Source organism: Sinohyriopsis cumingii, unplaced genomic scaffold, assembly GCF_028554795.1.
Source record: "Sinohyriopsis cumingii isolate HCF-2022 unplaced genomic scaffold, ASM2855479v2 utg000792l, whole genome shotgun sequence".
Classification (NCBI taxonomy): domain Eukaryota; kingdom Metazoa; phylum Mollusca; class Bivalvia; order Unionida; family Unionidae; genus Sinohyriopsis; species Sinohyriopsis cumingii.
The window spans coordinates 111611-136960 of NW_028315931.1; the positions used below are offsets into that span (position 1 = coordinate 111611).

General features: G+C 35.3%; 2 protein-coding genes across 2 annotated transcripts in view; both read left to right on the forward strand.

Moving 5' to 3' along the window:
* The window catches only part of LOC149773235 (transient receptor potential cation channel subfamily M member-like 2), a 48245-nt gene extending 45528 nt beyond the window's left edge, over positions 1-2717 (forward strand). Inside the window, exon 9 of the mRNA XM_089946564.1 lies at positions 2579-2717. Coding sequence (XP_089802690.1) covers positions 2579-2701 — 123 coding nt within the window. The 3' untranslated portion in view covers positions 2702-2717. The remainder of the gene's footprint in view (positions 1-2578) is intronic.
* A 958-nt stretch (positions 2718-3675) lies between these two features.
* LOC149773236 (transient receptor potential cation channel subfamily M member-like 2) overlaps positions 3676-25350 on the forward strand; it is a 110050-nt gene continuing 88375 nt past the window's right edge. The window contains exons 1-3 of the mRNA XM_089946573.1: positions 3676-3847; positions 13746-13795; positions 17432-17566. Coding sequence (XP_089802699.1) covers positions 3676-3847; positions 13746-13795; positions 17432-17566 — 357 coding nt within the window. The remainder of the gene's footprint in view (positions 3848-13745; positions 13796-17431; positions 17567-25350) is intronic.

A 25350-nucleotide genomic window follows, 5' to 3' on the forward strand; every position in this document is an offset into this window, starting at 1 on the left:
AATATTTGTATTGTGATGATGTTTCTAGTCCGATTTCTTGTTTGCAATATAAACAAGCGAAAGTGTTATAGCCAAACCGTCCAATACAATCGTACTTTTATAAACAATATTCTTAATATGACACTTTAAAACATATAGCATATAACATGTTCATGTGTTTACCGTGTAAACAGTAAACAGTTGTGATTGCCATATCATCATGGTATATGCTCTTGAAACATTAATATTCCTTTGCTGTTTAATACAGTTAATTGCCATTGATATGATTTGAAAGTTAAACGCAGTACGCGATAAATAATCATCCACTTATTGACAGTAGCTTGAGCTATTTTGTGTTACTGGTACCTTCAACATTGCTGTAGTTAGCAGGCATATATAAAGTTTACAAAGTGGAACAACCCAATTCATTAGAAATTATACAAACCAAAATTTCCTATTAAGAAAGCATGGGAACGCTGTTAAATATTATTGAATTGTTTGTGATCAGCAAATGTTTGAATTTCCTCTACACATGTAATTCAATAATAAGCTAAGCAGAATGATCTTGGTAGATAAAATTTTAATGCTAGGAGCAGTATGAACTGGTGATCCCTTTTTGCAATGAAAATGTTAAATATCACATATAATACACAAACAGGAATTGCAAGAGCTGACAAAATAAACAATTTGGCGAATGCATATTTTACACCGATTCACAGCAATGCAGGTGTGAAAAGATCATTTTCAATGCTGAAAACAATTCAAAAAGATCTGTAATTAAGTATGAATAAGTAGATCACCCAGTTAGTGGTGAGAAAAAGTTTAGCGTTAATGAAACTGTCCAGTCGTTTTTTATAGGCTTGCATGACCTAATAACTTATTCTCAATTGTACAACATTGCTTATATACAAACAGTGCTATAGATTGACACCCACAATAATCCAAACGGTTCAAAGACATGCAAAGTTTTGGGAAGTTTGCTTTTGATTGGGAAGTTTGCTTTTGATTGGGAAGTTATGCCACAAGTATAGGTAACACTTAAGGTGCAGACGACTAATGCAAACATACTTAAAAGTTGACTGATAATAATAGAATATTAGTTTTAAATATAGAATTGAACAGCTTTTCACATATGTGGTCCTTTGTCCAATCCCATATGAACGATTCAAGGTGGTCATTGATATTCTCAATTTTCTCCCATTTTCTTAAATATCACACTAACATTAAAGTGCATTACATATTAATACATATTAATTTGTTGCAACCTTTTTAAGTTTGTAAGTTACGAATCATACAATCCAAGGTAACCTTGACTATCACCAGGATAGGCATTTACATTGAAACCAAATTTGTTGTTGACAAATGTAACACTTTAATCGGGGCAACGTTTTGATTGATATTTAACATTGCATACAATTAAAATGAAAAATGAATTTTGTTATAAATTGAATTTATACATATTACGTAGTGCAAGTTATTGCAGTGTTTGCCATTAAGGCAGCATGCCTTCTAATAAGCAGACAATCTAATCACAACAGGTGAAAATACTTTACATATCAGTACACATGTTGCCATTACAAAACTAGCTACTATAATAAATTATGATTTTTAATTTAATGGAAGGGGTCTGGAACTTTTTATTTACGATTAAAAATTATAGTGATTTTTGTAAATTTCTCCTAATTTAGGAACCATTAAAAGTCAATTCTTTAGTAACTGTTGTAGTTGTAGTTAAACACGGCAGCATAACTGGTGCAGGAAGAACCTGGCAAAAAAAAACGGAAACAACCACCGACCCACTAGAAGCTACTGGCAAGCTTTCTCACATACCCACATTGGCCGAATCCATGACTCAAACCCACGCACACAGGTGAGATGGCAATGATCGGTAACGGTGAGCGCTTTAGACACTCGACCTATCCGGGCCTCTCTTTAGTAACAGAACTAATGAGTGAATACTATAAACCATGTACAAAGCGATAGAATTATGCAGTAAATATGCTTACTGCCAAGTCATCTTAAGCATCTAATGTGGCTTCATGATGTTATACCACATATGACAGTAGTCAACAATTCCAACATATCAGATATAACAAAATATTGAATCTTATCAATCATTTTCCATTTTTATCTGAAGTATTATGTAAAACATTTATAAGAAATATGGAACATAATTTATATCATGATTTGGGTCCTTTGCTGATTGTTTTATTCAGAGTTGACTGTTTTCTAAAAGTATGAGAATGGTTTACATAACAACACACAAAAGGCATGTAGAATGTGTGAATGGTCTTTCTTCCTTGAACATGGATACATTAACACCAAGAGTTTGAACTAATATTCCCATAATGAAATATAAATGAAAACAAAAGTTTGAGTATACACAGAATATTCCGAAAATGCATAACATATACGTAGTTTATCGGTTTCACAAAAATGATTGAATTTTGTTTCTTACATGTGTTAAGTCATGAAAGTAAGCTGGAAATATTTTCGTATTAGGTGAACACTGAAAATTCAAGACCACAAAGGAGAATGAAAAATTGTGTTCCTCAATCATCGGAGGAAAATATGCATCTTTAAATTTTGTTTATTGCAGGGATCTGGAGGAGCAGCAGACATACTAGCTTATGCTTTCAAACACCTGGCAAAGGTTGAGGATTACGACAAAGATAATGAGGGACAAGCAAACATGAGGTTTATGAATGCAAATTCTCATTGAAGATGAATAAGTACATTCTGTGCCGTAAATTGTTTGTTGGTATATGATGGCTCATCAAATTCTGAAAGGTTATATCACGCCTTGGGAAGTGTAGTAAAACCAAGTTTAGGCCAGCACAATTGTGGTTCTGAGTCTGATACACTAACCACGGAATTAAGGCAGATTCGATTAAAATCTGGATATTAATCGCAAATGAAACACAACGTGTATATTGGTAATACATGTGCAAATTATTAGGTATTTGGAATGCAAAATAAATGTTTGCGAATGTATGTAAAATAAAAACGAAAATTATGCATTCAGGTTTAAAGACCAGCTATATATTCTAAACACGTTGTCGTTACCTTGTGAACTTATCACTAAGAACAAAGCTGTATAAAACGTAATGATATTCTTATTTTGATGCAAGCTGTTTGACGAAAAATATAAATGTAAGAAGTAAGGCATTACGTCATCACCCATCATATGCAGCATTTATATAAAAATTATTTTAAGCAAATCAAAAAAATGTCTTGTTGAATAGATTCAGCATAAAAGTTCTGATATATGATAGATTTAATAATTTAGCAGACAAAATTTCATATATGGTATTTTAGCTAAGTTATTTCTGTAAGTGGATTGATAGGTAGAGTTTATTTGTCGGTCCATCACTCGTTTTGAAGCGACCATTGTAGAAAAGGAAAAGGAGCCAGTCAGTATATAATAATATTGAAAAAATGGTAACGGAAACATGGTATGCAGCATGTTTGTGACAAACTATGTGTTTAATGATACAGTTGATGATCAATATAAACTTTGGGTCGATAAATACATTGTACAACATATTTATATTAACAATTTAACACTTATTGTTTAATTAGTTGTTAATATTTTTTTCTGGAAAATGGTTGAAACGCTGAACTATGGCTCAGTGAGTATCTCTTTAGTAATGGTTTAATAGATAATACATTTGTTTCAACAGAACCGAAAAGCATATGACAAAAAGCCTGGAATGTAAGATCAAGGATAAAATGAAGAAGGAAAAGATAGATTGTAATATCGATGTAATCAAGGAATGCCTTGCCAAGTCCGATCTTATTCATATATTTAAAGTGGGCAGAGATAACCATGGCATTGATGCTGTCATGCTTAATGCATTGATGAAAGGTAAATGATTCTTGCAGTGAAATATAAATGTTTTGATTGCCTTACTAGATAATTATATTATGATATCGTATTTACAGTGACAAAAGTAGCCGTTCCAATTTTGCTTGTTCTAATATTAGTTTAAACTCATCACCACACTAACTAAATTAATTTAGAAATTTCCATTAGATTTCTACAGCTTTAATGAAACCAAATGAATGCGATATACGTATACCTATTCCAATACAGTAATGCATATGTTAAGCATAGACTTGAACACAAGATATACAAACGTTAAAAAATATAATTGATTTTCTCGGAGTCTGCTGTAACAGTAACATCCAACAATAACTGATTGTTACAGATAGCTTAGTATTATATGTTGTAGATAGGTAAAACATCTCAGCTAGTCATGTGAGATAGGTAGACTAGCATGATAATTGTTCATAAAATACTTTTGTATATTTTTTATAGTTAGACTAATTTTGGATTTGTTACTTGAATTAGCTTTGCAGTTACCTTGATATTACCCTTTTAAGTTTTCTCCAGAACAGGATTATGATGATGATTATACCTAATTTACGGCACTAAACATTTAACCATCTATATGATTATGAATGAGGTTTTCACACGAATGTGATGTTGCAGTAGCTGTTGAGAAATAAAATAAATATAAGAGTCGATTTTTGATCATACATACAGTGTGGTCATAATCGAGTCGAATGTATTAGTGAAAAATAGATTCTGCATAGATTTGCTGATGCAAACTATGGAATGCGAGGAGAGTGTCACTTACATATACAGGATTTCTTATTAACCCCATGGATTCTTTGTAAGTTTCTTAAAAACATTTGATATTGCTAATTCGCAGTCATGATGTGACAAATTATGTGCAGATGGCTGCAATACTAGATTATATTTGGTAAAACTACTTATATTCATTGTGATAGTAAACAAATATATATTCATTATAAACATATAACGTAAATTGCAGCCTCTGTACTATACCCGTTAGTCCCGTTTTTATTCATGGAAGTCCTAAACGTTTATATCCATACGGGTAGGATAAGAGAATATGAATGTATGCTATAATAATAATAATACGATTTATTATTGAAATGGGATCTATGACCATATCTACCGTATACATGAATAAGCGATACTGATGAGTGGCGAAAAGTGGGCGTTTGACCCTTTTGACCCCTCAAAATATTTTGAAGGGATTTATGCAGGTCTATCTTCACATAATTAATTTACCAATCGACTAGAGTATAAAGAATACAACGTAGGAACTGAGATAGCTTTATTGTTTGGATGCATTATATAGATTTCTCAAAGAGGCTCAAAATACTCTGTATGCATTCTCATAGATATTATATAAGCACATTGATCAGACGAATAATTTGGAGGTGATCTAAGAAATGGAACGAGATAAACTAGGGCAGATTTACTAGCAAAACACGATTATAAATATAGTGATGTGAAAAGTAAAGTCGCAAGAGAAAAGTAATAATTCGCCCACTGAATCTAAAGTTTTTTGATAATTTTAGTGAAACATATTCCAGCTGTAATAAAGATGATATCGAAGAACAAATCAAATAAACAAATGCTTTTGTGTATTAGTATGGAAATCAAATCCTATCATGCCAGACGACTGTATTTGCGTTGCAAAGTAATATATTACGATGCAGAAGTGATGCAGCGTAAGTATTTGATAAAATCAGTAACGGCAGTTGTCGAAGATAAATATCTGAAAAGCAAAGATACATTTTGCAAGACGTTTGACATTATTAGATACGTTCAGAATTCTGTCAAAATTCATGCTGGTGCTGTACTCAGTGATGGACCATTTGAGATTATCGATGCAGACTTTTTCATGAAAGATATTATATTTAGCGCGCGCAAAGCAATTTCGCTATCAGTACCCTGAAATAGCCGTAATTAATTATTTGACAAGGGCTGATCAACAACTTAGTATTAATTGTGCTGACATCAGATTCCATTGGTTTTTGTATAAAGTAGCACCGGAGTATTATAACAAGATAACACAACACAGCAGTGTTTACGCACAATTAGATAAGAACTATCGCCTTTATATAAAAATATCCACTAGGAATAATAAATGCAAAGGTTCCTATGTTGGAATATGCTAACTTTGTGCAGAACATGGCATTACGAGCACAGTGAAACAAATACGGTGGTGTTACGTAATGGACCAGGTACATGACATGTCTTACATATGGTATCGGGGTCAAGTCATATAATCAATTTTGCCGACTATGTCGATTTGTTCGTGAATACCATTTGACGCGAGAAAATAAACCGATACCTGTCATTGCACAGACATATACAAAAGACAATAAAATAGAAATAATTGAAATCATAGGTACTACTGAAGCGATTAAAGTTTTTAATCCTGGTAAAGCTCAATCCTTAAAATAAGTCATTGATCCACTTAATTAGAGGCGCATGCGTACCGAGCCTGAGCTCAAACAGATCGCACATCAACACGAACTATACATACCATGTTGTATAATAAAGGCTGACATATTTAAATTATTGAGACCCACTTGGTCCACCATCGCCACCACCGGTTGCCACTGCAACATCAACGATTACTAATAAAACAACAGCACAACAACTCGAACAATTTGCGATTGATAATAATATCTGAATACCAAGAGGTGCAAGAAAAGTTGACAGCCTTGCGTCATGAATTAAACAGTCTCAGTAGTTTTACATCTGCTATTGCTACTGAAGCAGCCAAGTATTTTCGTGCAAATCACAGCAAACATAAATACCTGAAAACAAATTTCAAAAGGGCAAGGGCAAATAGAGAATCACGTGGCAATTATCCAACCCACATACAAACCAGGCAGATACACCCAACAAATGTTAATTCATACGATTGCTGGAATCGTATCAGTATTACAAAACTTCGGACAGTCTAGTGTTTAAGCAGACATTGTTCTTAGCGCCTATTTGGTTATGCCACTTGACATGGAAGGATTCAGAACTAGAAAATCCTCGATTCATAGTGGTGGCGTCGTAATTTTGAACAGTATAAATATCAGCGCCATCAACGATAAAATTGGTGAAGAAAATAGAAAAAAATTCTCGAAACGTTGCAGAAACTCAAGAATGCAGGATCAGGATGGACTCCTGAAAGATAATAAAAGCTGAAGTACAACTCGAAAATACTGGCAGCTCCTGGGTAAAGTCAATTTTACTAAAGTCACACTGAACAAATTTAAAACACTTAACCCAGATATCTCAGTTAATGTGTTCACTTACAACACAAGCTTTAAACCGTTTGCATTATCCCCACATCGGCAGCATGGACGAATCTAGACTGATTTGTTATTAGAAAGTGAAATGATCGAATCAGATTCGGTATCTCACTAGATATGGATAAAGAATCTTGCTCGGCTGCTTAACCAACACAGTATGCATCACGGTAAGACATATCCATGCAGTTGTGGCATGCAGAGGTGGCATGTGTGTATTTTGCACCCATCAACTGCTCACCAGCCATGAGCAGTGGAATCAGAGGGTATATGTTGGGATGCATTATTGTCAATAAGCGAGCTTAAGCAGGAATTGCTCGCCGATATTGACCAACATTTATCCATCGGGCGTTCACTTTGTTGCAAAATAGCAATGATAGGTCACATTTACACTCGTGCCAACAATCCAAACATCGGCGTGTATGACGCCGCTCTCTTTATCAGTATCACCTTGGATATTGCGAAAATAACCTCTATGAATTTGCGATGATGCAATCGCTGCCAGTTTGGTAGATTTCAGTGGATTGATCCTGCGCAAGTGGATATAGAAAAGCATGTGCACGATTACAGCATTAACATCTACCACCGATCCTTCTTTGAAGTTCATAACGAATACCCCAAACATTTACACAATGTGCACAAGGATTATCCGCTGACACCAGAACCACATGGTTGTCCCAGTATCAATGCTATATCGTTGATGAATATGGATCAAATACACTGAATGCACCAAAAAAACTAGTACCAAGTCTATGGACCAAACACAATTATGAACTGCAGGTACGAATCATACAGCTTTATCTGCGACTGGTTGTGAGTATGACCAAGGTCCATCGAGTACTCGTATTTCGCCAGCAGCCTAGGATGGCTTCGTATATTCAGATGAATACGGATCTGAGAAAAAAGGCTACCAATGACTTTGAGAAGGTTTTTCTTGAAGATCATGACAATGCCGTGTTTTGAAAAACCATTGGGAATTTGTGCAAACGAGTCCGCATAGATCTTGTCCGTGATAGTGAACAAGACAAACTTCGAAGGCTTGTCGCTGACTCGGCATTTGAATCATGAAAAATCTTTCCTGGTGGTCTTTTTGCCCTTCCCATTCAAACAATGAAAACTACCGCTGAGAAATCCAGTTTATGTTGGTTTGTCAGTACTGGACTTGTCAAAGCTGGTCATGTACAAGTTCCACTGCGACAAGATCATTTTACATAAATCGAGTCAAGATGATGTACACCAACATTGACTCGTTGCTGACACATATTACCACCGATGATGTGTGCGCGGACGTGGCACAACCATGTTTAGTAAAATAATTTGATACAAACGAGTATCCAAAACAACTGCCGTTATTTAGCAACGCAATTGAAAAGGTTGTTGGTAAGGTCCAAAACTAATGATCGGTGAAACCAGTCGAAGACTGTGGGACTGCAACCGGAACTGTAAACAACTGTTGTTAACTCCTAGAACATTTGTTTTGAAGGATTTCAAGCACAAGCTGTACTTGGAAATTCTTTGAGACTGACGTGAGTTCGTATACACTGCAACTATGATATAGTGCCAGAAACATCGCATAGGTGTTTACCGAGGCACCAAAGTGAGTTTGTTCTCACTTGATACCAAACCATGGATACTACCCGCTGAATTACCACTTAAGCGTTTGGTCATTGTGATGTTGTCAACCGACTTACGATTGAAGTCCACGAACAGTCACTAGAGCATTTACCGCGTTAATACAAATCCTGCTGGAACGACTTCCATTCGCAATTATACTCACACAAATTTCCTGCTTGGTTGTTTTAGTCCAATCGGGGAAGTTCTCGGAATATCAGTTTGTTAAGTGATAGTAAATACATCCACGGATCATACAGTGTCAGCAACATGACATTGCCCACCTTCTCCCTCTTCCGGCATATATATATATATATATATATATATATATATATATATATATATATATATATATATATATATATATATATATATATATATTCTGAATAACAGTGACACTCCTATCTAGAATCGCGAGACAATTTGCTTGGTAAATAAGCCCTCAACATGGTCTTACTGCCCCAAAAAAGTGTTCTGACGTTTCAAGTTACATATCTAGATAATAACCAGGAGCCAAACAAAATGTTATTTGACACCTTATTAGTCACTGAAGTTTCTTTGCGGTTAAACGGACAGCGGGAACCCTCAGGCGAAATCCTTCATGTCTATGCATCCGACGCTCCTCATGTTGGACTTGCATATCGCAGTATGTGGTCGTACATGGGCCGGTATCAGAACGTCGACACTGGTGTATTTAATTTCCCGAAAAGACTTTCATACCTTGTACCCAATGTATTAATTTTCTTTGGAGCATCTGAAGTTGTTGAGGTAATTAGTTGTCGACATGCATTTGTATGCACCTGTAACTCCCGTTGGTGCTAATTACATGTGATAAACTGTGATGATTTCTGAAAAGCCAATGTTATTGAACAGTGCTGGTGGTCGAATGAAAGTTATCGATGCACCTGTGGCAAATGCATAATTAAACCTGTTATGAATTTAAAAAATATTGTCTTATCACAAAGTGAAGGTGGTCGTTTGTGCGAGGCAGCTGGGACAAATACAAGCAAGTATGCAATCAGAAACAATAATGCGTCACTCTGAAAATGGCAATGTCCCCATGTGGCTAATTTTGAAAAACACGAAAAAACGTCGGCGATAGTAACATTATCCAAATCTGCTGTAACACAAATGCATGGAACTGATGGAATATTTTGATTGCTTGGAGCAAATCCAGCGTTGTTAGCAGAAGCGGCTGCAGCAGGTGCAGAAGCTGCAACGTTAGGGGTTGTTGGAACTGCATGGCAAACGCAATAAAACTTAGTCTCGATGTCTTTATGCGAAATGAATTTTCATCAATAGTGCCACGCACACGTGAACCCGGCTTCGTCATACTGGATTTAACAACAAGACCTGGCACTACTGGATCTCATACGTAAAAACATCTCAACATCCCTTGTATTTTAATACGAATGGACTTTGCCTGTTGAAGCTGCTGATTATGTAAGCCAGTACGATGGACCTGGATAACATATACTGTTTCGTTCGACTCTGCCAATACAAATTCTGTTGGATAGACACATATACGGACATCTTCTTCTTGAAGCGTTGCGTGCAGTTGCTGAACACAACCCGAAACCACATATTCATTTCCATTAAAGTACATTTAATACTCCACAAAATTTCCATCAACATTACGGAAGTTAGTGAGTTTGACGACACGGTATTGATTTGGATCTAAGACGATTTGCCACCAAAATGATTTGTCTGAGTTTACTAGTTGCGTTGTTCATTCGATTCAGGTGAGCTTGTGATTTTTGAAGATCAAAATGGTAATTTTAACCGGCTAATGCTGACATTCAAATATTTTTTTATGACACCAGAGGTACAATTGCAAAGAACATGGCTGAGATCGCTGAAAACGGTGGAACAATAGACGCAGGCGTGTCGGTTGAGTTTATCAAAGGCACTGTCGATACATCTGAAAGTGCAACAAACAATATGTGCAATAAGAAATTGCTAACGTGCCCTTAAACACCACGTGTAGTAAATTCATGGAGCTTTGCTATGGGAATATCAATCAAACAAGACAAGAAAAATCTGACGCAATCGTAGTAAACTAGTAAATCTTATATCTACGTCATAAAAATAGTCCTAATAAACCTAAAGGTTACATCTTAAAGGTGCTTGAGCCCGGAGCATACTTGTATCGCAACATAACTAAAGTCACGTGGGGTCGAACGGCAATGGTGTTAAATAACAAGCGGCATTTTGATCTTAATTATTTATCAGCAATATACAAAAAATTACAAGACCAAGCAGTATATGCATGGAAAGTTACATAGTTGCTTTATCATCACCGTTGATCACTGGAGATGAAACTGAATGTGAAGCACTCCATGTTTATCGTAACGGGTACGTAATCGTCATTGGCATTTATGCATTTGATCAAATTATATCGTTGTATAAATACGTAAGGACCTCGTTGATTAAGGTGGAGAATCTACCGACGATGTGTAGGATCAGCTGGCAGAGGATGCAGACACCGATAACAATTTTGCTCAACTTCACGAGGAATATCTGGGGAAAAGTGGTGTCACCGTATTATCTGTCATATAATTTTGTTAAAGTTCCAGTATAAATTGCTCGTGGAACCACCTTGATATATTATTACTAACTCAAGGATGGCTTGGAATCATTACATAAACAAATATTTAAACGTTGACATCACATAGAGATGATAAACTTCTAAGGGATTGTTTATATAACAGTAAAGTGATATTCACCGCTGTATCCACCTCAGTTACGGACACGAATGAATATTTTACACCACATTAACTCAAGTGAGACGAAAATAACTAGGCTGTTAATCTACAACAAGGACGATCTTGTTCGTATAAAAAGTTATTGAGCAAAAACTATCTTTTGAGTAGAAGATGCTGGCGAGGTTGGTGTCTTATTCAATGAAAAGGGAACAGAAAGCACAGTCTCCGGAGATTTATGTATTCTTGAGGCAGAGGTTTTCTATAATTGTATGGCAATTGTTCCGGCAAATAAAGTTAACTGGCATGTGTGCATATTGCGCCTGGACGTGATGAGACCGGACAGGGTCTGCCTGTCGAACAATTGTGCTATGCGACTGTATTATTAGACAAACTATGATGTACCCTCCTTCTTACCGACGTCGAAAAATAATCGAAGTGGAAAAGCAGCTTCGCGGTGAAATTACCATGAAACCGCGATAATTGTAAAATCGTGAAATACAAACGACCACATTTGATCGTAGATGCTATTTGTGGAATTGCTGTGGCAATGACTTACGTCTTGGGTTTACTGAAATCACGTCAACAACAACAATTGTAGGTGCACTAATTTGAATTATTGTTGAAGCTATAGCAATGGCAACCGGTTTGTCTGGTGGGGCTAGTGAATTAATTTCGATGAGACTGCGTTTACGAGTACGCTCCTATTCCAAATGACAACCAACCATACAGAGCAGTCTCAGTACAACCATTGATCTGTATCCAGTGGATATCGATGATAAAATAATCAATATAATCGTCAATATAATCGAGTTTCAAAACTGTGCTGGCGGCAATGAATATCACAGGCTATTAAGAGCATAGATAATGACTCGAAAGGATTTTACACATCAAAAGTCGAATATAAACAATCTTCGCCTGTACAGAGGCCTCATTGTTGCGTGAACGATCGGCTTTATATGACCACGTTGTTTGGAAATATTGACCTTTATCGCGTGTATTATCAGAAGATATGTTTTACATATCGATAACAGAGGAATTAGTGGTGAAATACTGTTTGGCAATTTTTGATCCCGTTGAATCACGGATGCACGACATAGACTCGTCCCCCATTACTAGTCGCATGCGTAGATTATTAAATTTCTAAGCATGCATTGGTCGCACTGGGCTAGATAAGTCATGTGGATAGAAGCTGTAATGTGTTTCAGGGATGCAAAGGGGCAAAAAGGGCAAAACGCTCACTTAGATACTACTTGAGGGGCTGTATATGGCAGAATTACTCCACATACCTGTTCTATCTTACGATGTCATGTCGAATCTCAGTCTCTGAGCTTTAAATCACATACAGAATACAATTACGTTTCTCAATTAATCCTTGCTAATGATTGTTGAGTCAACTTTGGTAGTTTTGAAAAAGATTATAACGTTTGAATCTAGGCCTGACTTTCCACCCACAGTCTTGACATGCATGTTGCGGCCACATTCATGTTTATTATGTACGCTAATTTAAAGTTTGGTACATATCACAAACTCTAAGTAACCTAACCTTGCATGTGTTTTGCAAAGATCACAGCCAGTGTTAAGCCTAATAAAATAGTATATAAATGAAAATCATAGAATATAAATAAATATAGGTTGAACTCAGTAATTTCATGCATACACCGTACGATATGTAACCTGCCCCAAAGTGTTGAAGGTGTCGTAAAAAATGGAAGTTGTTTGCATTTAGTTCTGATCAATGTAAATAGAATAATGCGTGAAATATATAATCACATAATTTGCTAGGAAAATAATGTTTTGCCCAGAATTTACCTCAGCTTTGATCCATAACCAAGTAAATGTCCATTATGAAGACTACTGATTGATTCACAGATCTATATAATATTATTTAAAAATGTTTCCTGTCTTCCTCTAATTATTTTTGAATCATTAAATTCTACTTGTTGTTATCTATCCATAATGAGTAGTACTCAGTACCGTATAACATACACTTGGAGGAAACGTTATAGTGGATCTAATCACATGACAAAAATGTAAGATTCATATGCAGAACCATGACATCTCAAGTTAGAAGATTGCGATATATTTCACTAATATCTGATACTTACGTGTCTAGCTGCCCTCCTTTATATCCGGTCTACATATCCATAAAACAGTCGGTTATCAGATAAACACTGAAAGTTTTATCATTTGAAGCAGATAAAGGCGACACTTCTGATATTCCCCCACCCATATCCCAGTGGATATAGGGTATTCCACTCAATACACGAAATGCTAAGAAACATACATACACTGCTTTACAGTTTTGATATCTTTCAGCCAACGAGGACCTGGTGAAGAATAACATTGCCGCAGACAAGAAAAAGATGGTTAATCTACCTCTGTCTTTCCTTTCACATTTTATCTACCTACCTACTTTCAAAACAAACGATTAACTTTCCCTTCCTTTACAAAACAAGATAAATAGTCTTTATTGTCGATGTTGCGATTTATGTCTAGACATAAAATTTGTTTCTGATTCATTTCTTGTAAGATTCATAGAATTAAATTATATAAATCAGAATTTTCCATAAATGTCAACTAGAGATGAATCTGTTTAATCTGATGTATTATACTTCAAAACTTATAAAAATTGTAATAATTATTATACTTTAGCGAAAATCATTCAATCTCATTACATTTGAAAATCTTGTGCCGGTGAGAAAATAAAATAACAGTGTGACGAAGAGCTTTGCTGTTGCCAAGATAACAGAACTGGATATACGCAAAATATGAAGAGAAATATTCATATTTGGAGACAATATGTAGCTCACAAACACGCTAATTAAACATGGATATATATTACAAAAAGCTAAATAAAAGTTGAATATGTGTATACGATAGTAAAACCACTACGCATGCCAATAATCTTAGAACTTGAATTCGTCCATTTTCTGCCTTTCTGTTATGAGTCACAGGTAGAACTGAGGTACATCAAAAACGTATGCGGTTCAAGTTATTAAGCAAACATATATCCATATTAATAGAGACGGTTCATGAGGAAATAATCTTCATATAGCACCCTAACATGATGCATATATAATCGATATATTTCCTTCATCTCCGTGATAGTTGGTGACTTGTGTTTGTCTTCTATGGCTCAGAATGCAAAGTAAGTCATCATCATCAATCCCTTAACCCAAGAGGTCGTTGGGGCACCAAAGTTGACTATACAACCAATTTTCGACATCTTACCTGTTCTCTACTGCTCTTCGGGAATCTCCAAACCCCATGTCTGTCAATTCCTTAATGTTTTGTTCCCACCTATTGTATGTCTGCCTCTTCTTCTGCACCCTCGCACTGTGCCTTGCAGGATTGTTTTTTCTAGTCTAGATGATCTTGAGACATGATTATACCACTTCAGGTTGCTCATTTGTACAGTGGTCAAGAGGTGTTCATAGGATACGGTGGACCATTGGATCTTGTTGTGGACTTTTGCGTTGGTTACATGGTCAACTTATTAGATGCATAAGGTCTTGCGGTAGCATCACATTTCGAAGGTTTTAATCTTTCTTTGGAGATCTGATGTGAGCGTCCATATTTCATTAGCTGTCAGAAAGGTGGATATGACAATCGAGCGCATCAGATTTTTTTTTTGGAACCCAAAACAACTGTTGGGATATTTCCATATTGGCCTCAATCTTGTTTTTGCTGCTGTTTTCTGGGCAATCGTGGAAAGTATTTTTGGTTTGGAGCCCTCATATGAGATAATTGATATCAGGTATTTGCAGCTTGCGACTCTTTCCAGCTTCTGTCCATTGACCTTTATTTCTGCACTAATGCCTTTGGTAGTGTTTGTAATCAGTTTGATGTTTTGGCGCTAATCTCCAAACCGTATGCTGTAGAGGTCGTGTCGAGGCGCTCAACCAAGTCAGCTAATTATTTTCATCTCCTGCTCAACAACCAATATCATTTGCGAAACGAAGGTTGGTGGTTGTTCTTTCTCCGATGCTGACAGTGCCCTTGTGGTCATGCAAGGCATCCTCCGTGATCCATGATCCTTTCCAGAAAAAATATTGAAGAGCGTAGGTGACAGTATACATCCCTGTCTGACTCGAAATTCTGTTTGAATCCTATCTCCTCTGCTGCCATTGATGACGAGAGCACTGTAGGTTTTGTCATAGAGGTTCTCAACAACCTGCACCAGGTTTGAGCTGATGTTGTACTTCCTTGTAAATGCCCATAAGGCCGCATGTCATATCCTATCAAAGACCTTTTTGAAATATATAAAGACGTGGTATAGATTATGCTGATGCTGAAGGTATTTCTCACAAAAGAGTTTGAGATTGAATATTTATTGTGTGGTGCTCCTTCCTGCTCGGAAGCCTGTCTGATCTTCAGCAATAATTTTCTATGCTTGAGGCTGTACTCTCTTGAGAATTATCTTCAGCACGGCTTTGCTTGGGTGACTGATCAGACTGATGGTTCTGAAGTTTTGGCATAGCTGTCGGTTTTCGTCCTTGGGACCACGGTGACCAAGGATTGAATTCATGCGGCGGGCCATTCTCATGTCTATCATATCACGTTTCAGGTTGTTGTTAGGACTGTGACTGTCTCTTCTCCTTCTTCTTGAATGGGCTGTGTTGGTATGATGTGAACGACGGCTAACTTTCTTTTCTTTAGTGATCTAACTGTAATTTCCACTTCCTCATGAACAATGTGGATTTCATAAATTTCTTCTGCCTGAGGGCAATAAAGTACTCTCGGATCTCCTTGGGTTTTGTGATTGTACAATTCAGAACAATATTCTGTCCATCGCTTTAGGATCTCTTGATCTTAAAAGAGGCATTTCCTGATTTGTCTTGGATGGAGGTAGTTTTACCTTGTTTATATGTTGTGAAAACTTTCACCAGTTGATATCCCAATTTGCTGTTATTTCTACTCACACTGTCGTTGATTTTGCAGCATTGTCTTTCTATCCAGGATTCTTTTGCCTTTCTCATGCTTTTCCTGGTCATTTGTATCTCTCTGTATTTTCTAGCTCCTTCAGTATCTCTTTGTCCCTTTTTCAATTCTCTGCAAGTAAGAATACCAAATATGAAAATATGGTTTTGATCTTTATATATATCCCTTCTAATAACTTTTTTCTTTGAACCAAAGTGGGTTGTATAACAGAAAGAAAGAAAGATGTAGCTAGGTAACGATACTGTACAATGTAGAATTTCTACTAGCATTACACATTGTTGATATTATCTGGTTTTCAACTTTTAATTTTTTATTGTTGATTCATAATTGGTGCACATGCTTTCATTAAGAAGTCAACATGAAAGGGCAATTTGTTTTATTCCTTACTGCTTCTCAAGATCATATAATTGTATTTTTTTAGAATAGCAATTTGGTCAACACACGTTCATAATAATGGCTGTTTCAACAGGAATTAAACCTTTTAACTTTATTATGTTTCAAACAGGTTATTCTAGCTTGTTTCCGATAGTGGAAAATATTTGTATTGACCTAGAAATTGATGAACCATAACGACATCTGTTATGTTATGTAAATTTATATCAGCGCAAAGTATATCCTTGATATTTCATTGTTTTAGTAGTCGTAGGCCATGAAGCAAATTTAGAGAATTATTTAAAAGAAATTGTGCCGGCTGCAACATATAATTGTATTGGTGCCTGTTTGTCTTTTTCTAGTCTTCTTGGTTTAAACCGTTTGGTTTCAATGTTCTAAGGCAGCGTATTCAGTAAGATTCCTTTTCTTTCTTGGTTTGGGAACTCCAGTTGGGGTTGTGAGCAACTGCAATAAGTGTTTGTCTTTTTCTAGGAAAGAAAAGGAATGTTAATCATCTGATTACACCAAGAAATTAAATTTCATGGGACAAAACAATTTACTTTAGAATGCTTATATAAGCAACAATCACTGGTGCATCTCATGACTAAGTAGATGTTATGCCTGGATTTAGTCTCTTCTTGTACGTTTGCTGATCAAGCTAACTGTGTCTGTAAATTGTACATTTTCAGACCTTCAGTCTAGATAACATGATGATGCATGCCATACAGTTTGCCAGTGCGGATTTCGTGAAGCTACTTTTAAATAATGGTGTCAAACTCGAGACGTTTTTGACAGTCGACAATCTGCTGCAGTTATACAACAATGTAAGTTCACGACAAAGCCGGTGAGAACATTTTCCTTTTCGATTTAAGGTGTGCATGACAGAGTACCAAATTTCGTTCAAGCAACTGGTACGAATAAACGTTGTTAAAAATCAGCTAATGCTAGTAATGCAATATACTAAATTGAATTGGCTTGAAGTAAAACCAGAAATAAAATTGATGATTTCTATTTGGACACTGTTATTTCCACGTTATAAAAGTTGTACAGCAGAACCAGTGCACCCTAGATACAGTTCAGATGAAATTAACCGCTACGCGAAGTTACATGTACGCCATTTAGCAGCAAAAATTACAAACTCAGAAGACAAAAAATATTGACCAATTAATAGAACAGTAACCAAGCGATATTGATTCAGAACTGGAAATTGATTTGACTAATTGTATCATTTTCTGTATGATATAAACATCAAAAAACAATTGTAAACCTGTGATCAGCTGCAGAGCAGTTTTTCCTCTTTTTTGACACAATTATTTGTCATATTAAATATGGACTGCAGATTGTTTAGTTTAATAAACGTTCTCTTTATATGCTGATGACTTGTTTGGAGCAGTAATTTAGATATTGGATTCAAAATCAAATATACACAACTTTAAATAATGTATGTAGGTTAAGCCAATACTGCAAGATATTAGGAATGATATCGATTCGATAATGTGTTCGATTAAACTTATATTATTTAAGAAAGAATTTATAAAATATTGGGGATATTTACGCATTAATGACCTCCGTCACCTCTTTCCCCTCAATACCACAACCTTTAAGTTTTTAGACAATACACCTTCTTTTTATAATGCACTCCCCAACAGCACAACTTCTTTTTTTCAGTCAAATTAGCACCATTTGTTTTCTTCACGATCATCCATGTTTAGTAACGCACGCAATACAAACTATGCAGACAAAGTCAATACAGAATATATATTTGTTTACGGATGCTCGCAAGCTAAAGACAAAAATCACCATTTCAGCTTCATAAATGGAGATCCCCGTAGCAGACCGCACACTTAATAATTTGAGTATTATGATGCCGTCGAAATGAGTCACTAAAAGTTGAGGAAATCATGAATCACAAATTGAGTGAACATTCAAGTAAATGAAAATTTGAATATGTTAACTTGCATTTCTTACTCAACTCTGTGAAGATTCGAGAGTAACATCACAGGTTACACAGATTTAATAAGGATAAACCAGATTCCATAAGTCTAATGTTCTGTGTTATATGATTTGACTATACTTAATAGGTAACTTATATGTGATACAACAAAGCACACCTATTTAATGGGTGGGTTAAAAGTTAAAATTATGAACAAATATACTCTAAGAAGGGTAACAGTTTCAGAAAACAAACTCAAATTCTTTCTATACAATTATATTTTAACATATAGAAAAGAACGGTACTTTCATTTGGAAGATAATAGGACAAGGTATTGAGATTAAAACAATAATCATAATGTTTGTAAAATAACCTTACCTTGTGGGCTTATAATGAATCATTTATGGTACTTTTCAAGTCTTTGAGTATAGGGTTAATGTTTGTACTGTACTATGTTGTGCTGGTTTTCAGTGGCATACAAAATTGTGAAAACAATATGACGACTTACCCCTGAATGATATTTCTAAAGTTTAACTTTAGTGTCGCTTTCTTTCTATCCAAACAGTTTAAAATCACCCAACAGTCAACACGTCCGTTATAAGTTAATAAGTGCTATACATTTTAGTTTAAAAAGATAATGTTGTACTTTCGGTCTAAACGTATGAAAATTAACTTCACGTTCAACAATGAAATAGAAATGATAGATGACTTTCAGAATATGGTTGGACTATATTTCTTTTTCAGAATATGTTCTCAATTGTTTTCTTCATTGATATTCCAGAATAAAATTCAGTGGCATTTTTAATGTTTTCGTTGTCATATGTCTAATGTCTGTAATGTTTATTGAAGATAACATGACCAGCACATGCATTTGTTAGTATCATTATCGCCCTACAGGGACCTCTCAACAAGATATTTTATTTTGGCTGCAAACGCACATGTTTTTTAATGGATGCAGGTTTATGATGCAAATGTTTAAACATTTCTGGAAAAGATGGACGCAGTTTGCTGACACAATGTCCTCAAATTGTTAGTATTATTCTTCCAGTATGGTTTTAAGTTCTTATGAATGTTTCGAACTAATTTCACAGGACCTCTTAGGTATTTCAATGCAAATGAAACTCTTTATAGTCATTTTCCAAATTTGTGATGAAATCTGATGCAATAATTATACATCTGGGTGAATCAATACTGTCTCACATATGTTCAATTTTTATGACAGGCAAAGTTCTCCTAATTTACATTACCCGATCATAAATAATAAGGGGCATGAGTACTAAGACCTCGCAAATCCAGCACTCCCAAGTTATATCTTTTTAGCTTATTAGCTAAAGGTTATCGATCCATCTTTGTGGCAGGTAGGTAGAGTGACCTCCCCATTATAAGTGGATTGGCGCTAATTCCTGAGATACTTCAGTTAATACCTCTGCTCGTCCTGAGTAGCACGCTCTGTACAGACAGACCTCTCATTTGTTAGGTTTTCTACCTTAAAGCAAGCACTGGGAGTTGTCTCGTTGACGAAAAATAATACCCCGTTCATAAATTTCCAACTTTTTTGATCTTTATTTCTTCGACGACAAAGTATATTTTAAGTGTCTTTGTGCCTCACACACTTTGGTAACATTAGTAAGTACTTGGACTTGTTGCGATTGCGTTCCCTCATATTTATATAGCTATATTTAAATAGACGTAGGTCTGGTGTGCAATATAGACAACTAATATTGCAATATAAGTTCCGTTACTGTTTAATATATACAGATATTTTTTCTATATTAATATATTGATATAGTCTTAGTGTCCACATCGGGGTTATATATAATGCTTGTACCTGTATAGGCTAGAATTTGGACTTTCATGCCGGTAACATTCTCTTATAATTTGTATTTTAGCATCCGCTTTGCAAGAATCAATCACGAAGCTTCATGCATTTGTATGTGCATGTATCTTGTGTATTATATAAAAAAACTCATCTATCTGGCTGCATAGTTTCCACAACATCAGATATGTACAGAAATGTTCTATATCCTTATTTTAGTCATATAATCGAATTCATAGTTACTGTAAGCGACACTTTAAAGATTGCACTTGTATAGACAATAAGGTGGTATGTCCTACATGGAACATTTATTAGAATTGAAATTTAGTGTACACTTTGTAGGTAGATTATTGTCATTATGTATTGCTATGCACGTACAAGTTCATACAAGAGGATATGTGCAGGGCTACAACCTGTATATTTTCTCAGCTGTATTTTCTCTGACAGATCTCGACCACTTGCAAGATCAGAATGAATTTCTACATATGTAATTTACCCTGGTTATCAATCCACGAAGTCAAGTCGAAATTGCATTTAATCGAGAGAAGTCAGTTCAGTTATCACTGAAGGGGAAGTCACAGTCACGTTGAGAGACGAAGACTTCATAAGTTTTCACGCTTGGGTTCGATACCATATCACTCTCTCACAAGTCCGTTTGTCATTAACGGATATAAATTGATGCACGAACGCTCAGATTTACTGGCGCCTACTACCATGGGAGGTCTGTCTCCCTAATCATCTAAACAACTGTTGCCTGCTCAACTTTCCGGAAGTAGTTTACTATTAACTAAAAGGTATAATCTACTTACAAATTGTTTCCATGTTATGCCAGAGTTACCGATATTCTGAGCTGCTTGCTTCGTCAATTGCATTAGAAAATGGTCAACTGATATTAAGCTTATTAAAGAAGCCCTCATGAATAAACAGTTCTCAGAACCAGAGGTAGAAAATCGCACAAGCGAGATGACACCCCCCAATTTAAATGGAGTGCCTAAGAGCACATTGTAACACTATCGACATCAATATCTCACATGTATAGCTTCCTACTTTGTCTCCTTGGCAACAGACACCATCAATCACAAACAGAGACTTCCATTGCACTACTAATCAAACCATGGAATCATCGTGGAAAACAAGATAACGGAGAAAAACAAAGACCGATCGGATCTTCTGTCCAATAGTGACTACACACGTCTTTCCAAAGACTTTAGCCCTTTGTTGTAAGAACTAACCAGGCTGAACTTCTGTCAAGAGCCTCCTTGGTTCACGGCACCCAGACTCAGTGAAGAAAAAGCTATTTCAGTGAATTTAAACCAAATGTAGTTGCAGCAAAATGGGTCAGTATTACTCATAAAGGCACTGCTTTGATTGCCACAAAGAGGCTAGTGTGCATGGGGAATAGGAGGTTTCTATTTAATTTCTTTCTAATGACGACCCCTCATCTCAAGACCATCTATGGAACCCATTGCAAATTCTGAAGTGATACTTAAGAAGGACCGAGACCTCGCGCCGACACAGGTGAAAGTCTTTCGTACGTCTCACAGAGGGAAATGATGACATATGAGCTAGAATGCGTTCGACCTTGATAAAGTGGGGAATTCGTTTTGTAGATCGGAAAATAACCGCAGACCAAATTAATGTGCTTCACAGATAGGTTCATGAAGTTAGGGCATTTGCCACAAACATTGCAAGAGAAACTGAACCCCTGATGGCATTATCCATGTCGTGTGAGGGAGTTTATAGTGTTTCAATATCATTATAAAATGCCAATCCCGTCTGGTGAAACTAGTAGCCGTGGTGCATAGAGGTTACCTTCCCATATCATTTGACCGCTTCAGAAGGATGTGGCTTAACGACTACCTCTGGATTTGTGGGGGACGGTGCCTTCCGCTCCAGTAGTAACTGATATGTTCGCGGTATTAAGAGCCAATTTTTTTATCAATGGGACATCATTCTATCAAACAGTTAATTAGGTGGCCTGATAACGTTTTGAATGTTTGCTATAAGGATGTTTTCTTTGAGGTCGCCATTTGCGATATGGTTGTAGTTCTCCCTAATATATTATGATCGCATTACTAGTATTAAAGAAATATATACTATTAGAAAAAGATTAGTTTCGAAGAAATGTACTGTGACTTACAAAAGTACATTTCTAGAAATGGAAAAATCCAAATTTGATTTGGTTTGGTGATTTAGGGCACATCAACACAAGTTCTTGGTTATTTAGTGTTGAGGCAATTGGAGTAAAGTTCCTTGCCTTGTTTCTTTAGAGATGTACTTAAATAGTTTTGTATTTTTGATTAGCTTATGAAGCCAAGCATTCAATAATTGCAGTCTGTGAACGAAACATAGTTTGCTCAGAGAGGATTACACATATTTTGTCTATGATTTTTGGTATTCTAGTTATTCTTTATTGTCCAATTCATGTCATTTTTAAGATATGATTCGCAGGAGCTGATATTATGAGAGACAACTATAATAAACTTGGCGTCGTCAGTTGCATATTATATTTGTTATGCGCAGTGCCATACTAGCGCACTGTGAAGTGACCCTGAAATTTGTAATCTCCAATTGGTAGTTCGCACATCCAACAAAGAGTAGAAGCGGTGTTTCGCTTTATCCTCGTTCTTCAGAGACCGCCAACATTTTTATTTGACCCCCAATTTTCATAGGAAGGCTTGGTGTTTTCTCAGTGGGCTACCAAAATTTGATGGAAATAACGGTTGATGAGCTTAAATACTTTTTTAAAAATATCTATTTGCTTGAAATTATATATTTTGTTGCTGAGAATGATACTATTCAACATTATCATGATTATGCGATGTGGATTACGGAACTATGTCTTAACGTTGAATGTTGATGTTTGAGTAGAGAAAAAAAAACAAGTAAAACAATTAAAACTTGGTAAAAGTATCAGACCTAATAAGCTGATAAATTAATTTTTAATTATGTTATTTATTGTAATCATATTTGTTATTAATGTTACAAATTATTGTTAACAATCTACTAAATGTATTAGACACCTTTAGCACAGTAACTAAGCAACTTTGTTGACTGAACTGAGAAGTTTATGTTGAAGCTCAGGCTGGTTTCTAACAAAATATGTTTACTGTGGATAACATTTTAAAACTTCATGGCTTACTTACAAATTCTCTAAATTCAAGTAAAAAAATTATATTGACTTTTACAATTACTGATTTTGCAAAAGCCTTTGAAAATGTCATAGTACATTACAAGCTTAGGAAATAATGGGACAGATATGTTTTGTTACTACAATACATTTTATACATTAAACGGTTAATAGTAGACATACAAATAGCAATATCTGGTCCGAGAAATATGTGTGTGAGTGAATACACAAGGTGAATGTTTATTATCTATTTATTGTTGACGTTTAAACGACTTCAAAGATCAAGGTTCCCTAAATGAGATTGCAGTGAGATATTTAATTATTCGGAAAATATTCTTTATAATTTGTGAAGATCATAAAAAAGTGTCCATTGAAGCAACTGATGATTGAAAATGGGTCCAATACTTTTATAATATATATCACCGAAACGTAAATAAGAAAAGTAACCGTTATGGTATAACAATGAATTTCGAAGCAAACTGGGCTTTCAAATGGTTCAGATATTTTGTAATAAATGTCACATAAAATTAAGTACAAATAAATAAAAAGTATTATGGTGTTTTCAAGGGTCGAAAGAAGTGCAGTTGCAGTTAATGACCTATTTATATACCCGTTGGAACTAGAAATAGTTAATAACGTTGACTTTCTTTGCATTGTGTTAGCTTAGGTTGTACATTTATTGAATGAAACCAAAGGCTTGCTGGACAGACAGGCTAGTTAACCTTTTCTTGTAGGTGTAACATTTTTGTACATAACTTAGATCATATATTAACATTAATGTTTTGTAAATTTTTTGATATTCAGAAGTCCCAAGTTTGAAATATAACACCAAAACTGCGATGCAAGCAAATGGAATAGAGAGTCCACTTAAATGTTTGAAAAGAAGATCTGTGACTCTTGATATGTTGCAGCTAGATTTTATTTATGGTGAATTAGGGACAATGTCTCTATGAAAAAATATATACATGTACAACCGTAGTTTGAAGCATTAGTAAAACTTTTTTAGGCTTAGAATATAAAATATGTTTATTTTGATTGCATTTAAAAAATATATTGATCTGAAGAGTAATTATATCAGTTAGTATTTATCACTTGCCAAGCAACGTATTACCTGCAAATGTTGTTAAAAACTGGCATTAAAGGATAGAAGATTCTTTGAGATATACTTTGTCTGTGGATTTGACTTGAGAGTTCAGACATAAAACATATCTAATTTTCGTTACGGTACAAATAATTTTAAAGGCTATTTTAAGATGGAGGACATCCTCACGTAATTTCCATAATAAATCTGGCATATAAAGGATACATCATCTTACCCATATTAAACACAGTTAATTAAAACTATGCAATTGATTGCAAAGTTATTCTCTCTGAATTAAATACAGAGAAGTTTATAAATCTAACATTGCTCGTATGCTATGATTTAAGCAGATCTAATGCTTCAAACTACGGTTGTACATGTATAATCAATACTATAACTTATATATATATATATACATGTGTGTGTGTGTGTGTGTGCAACTGCTGCCAAGTGAAGACCAGATGTTGAATACACACCAACAAATGGGGACTTAAAAGTCAAATGGGGATCCGAGTCAATATGTAATATGATACATTACAATTAATGAAGATGAGAGAGGGAACAAAATGATTCTTGTATGATTCATCGATGATGAGAGAGAGCAAAGGCAGATGATGAATGAAAAAAATTACTTATATTTAGCATTTA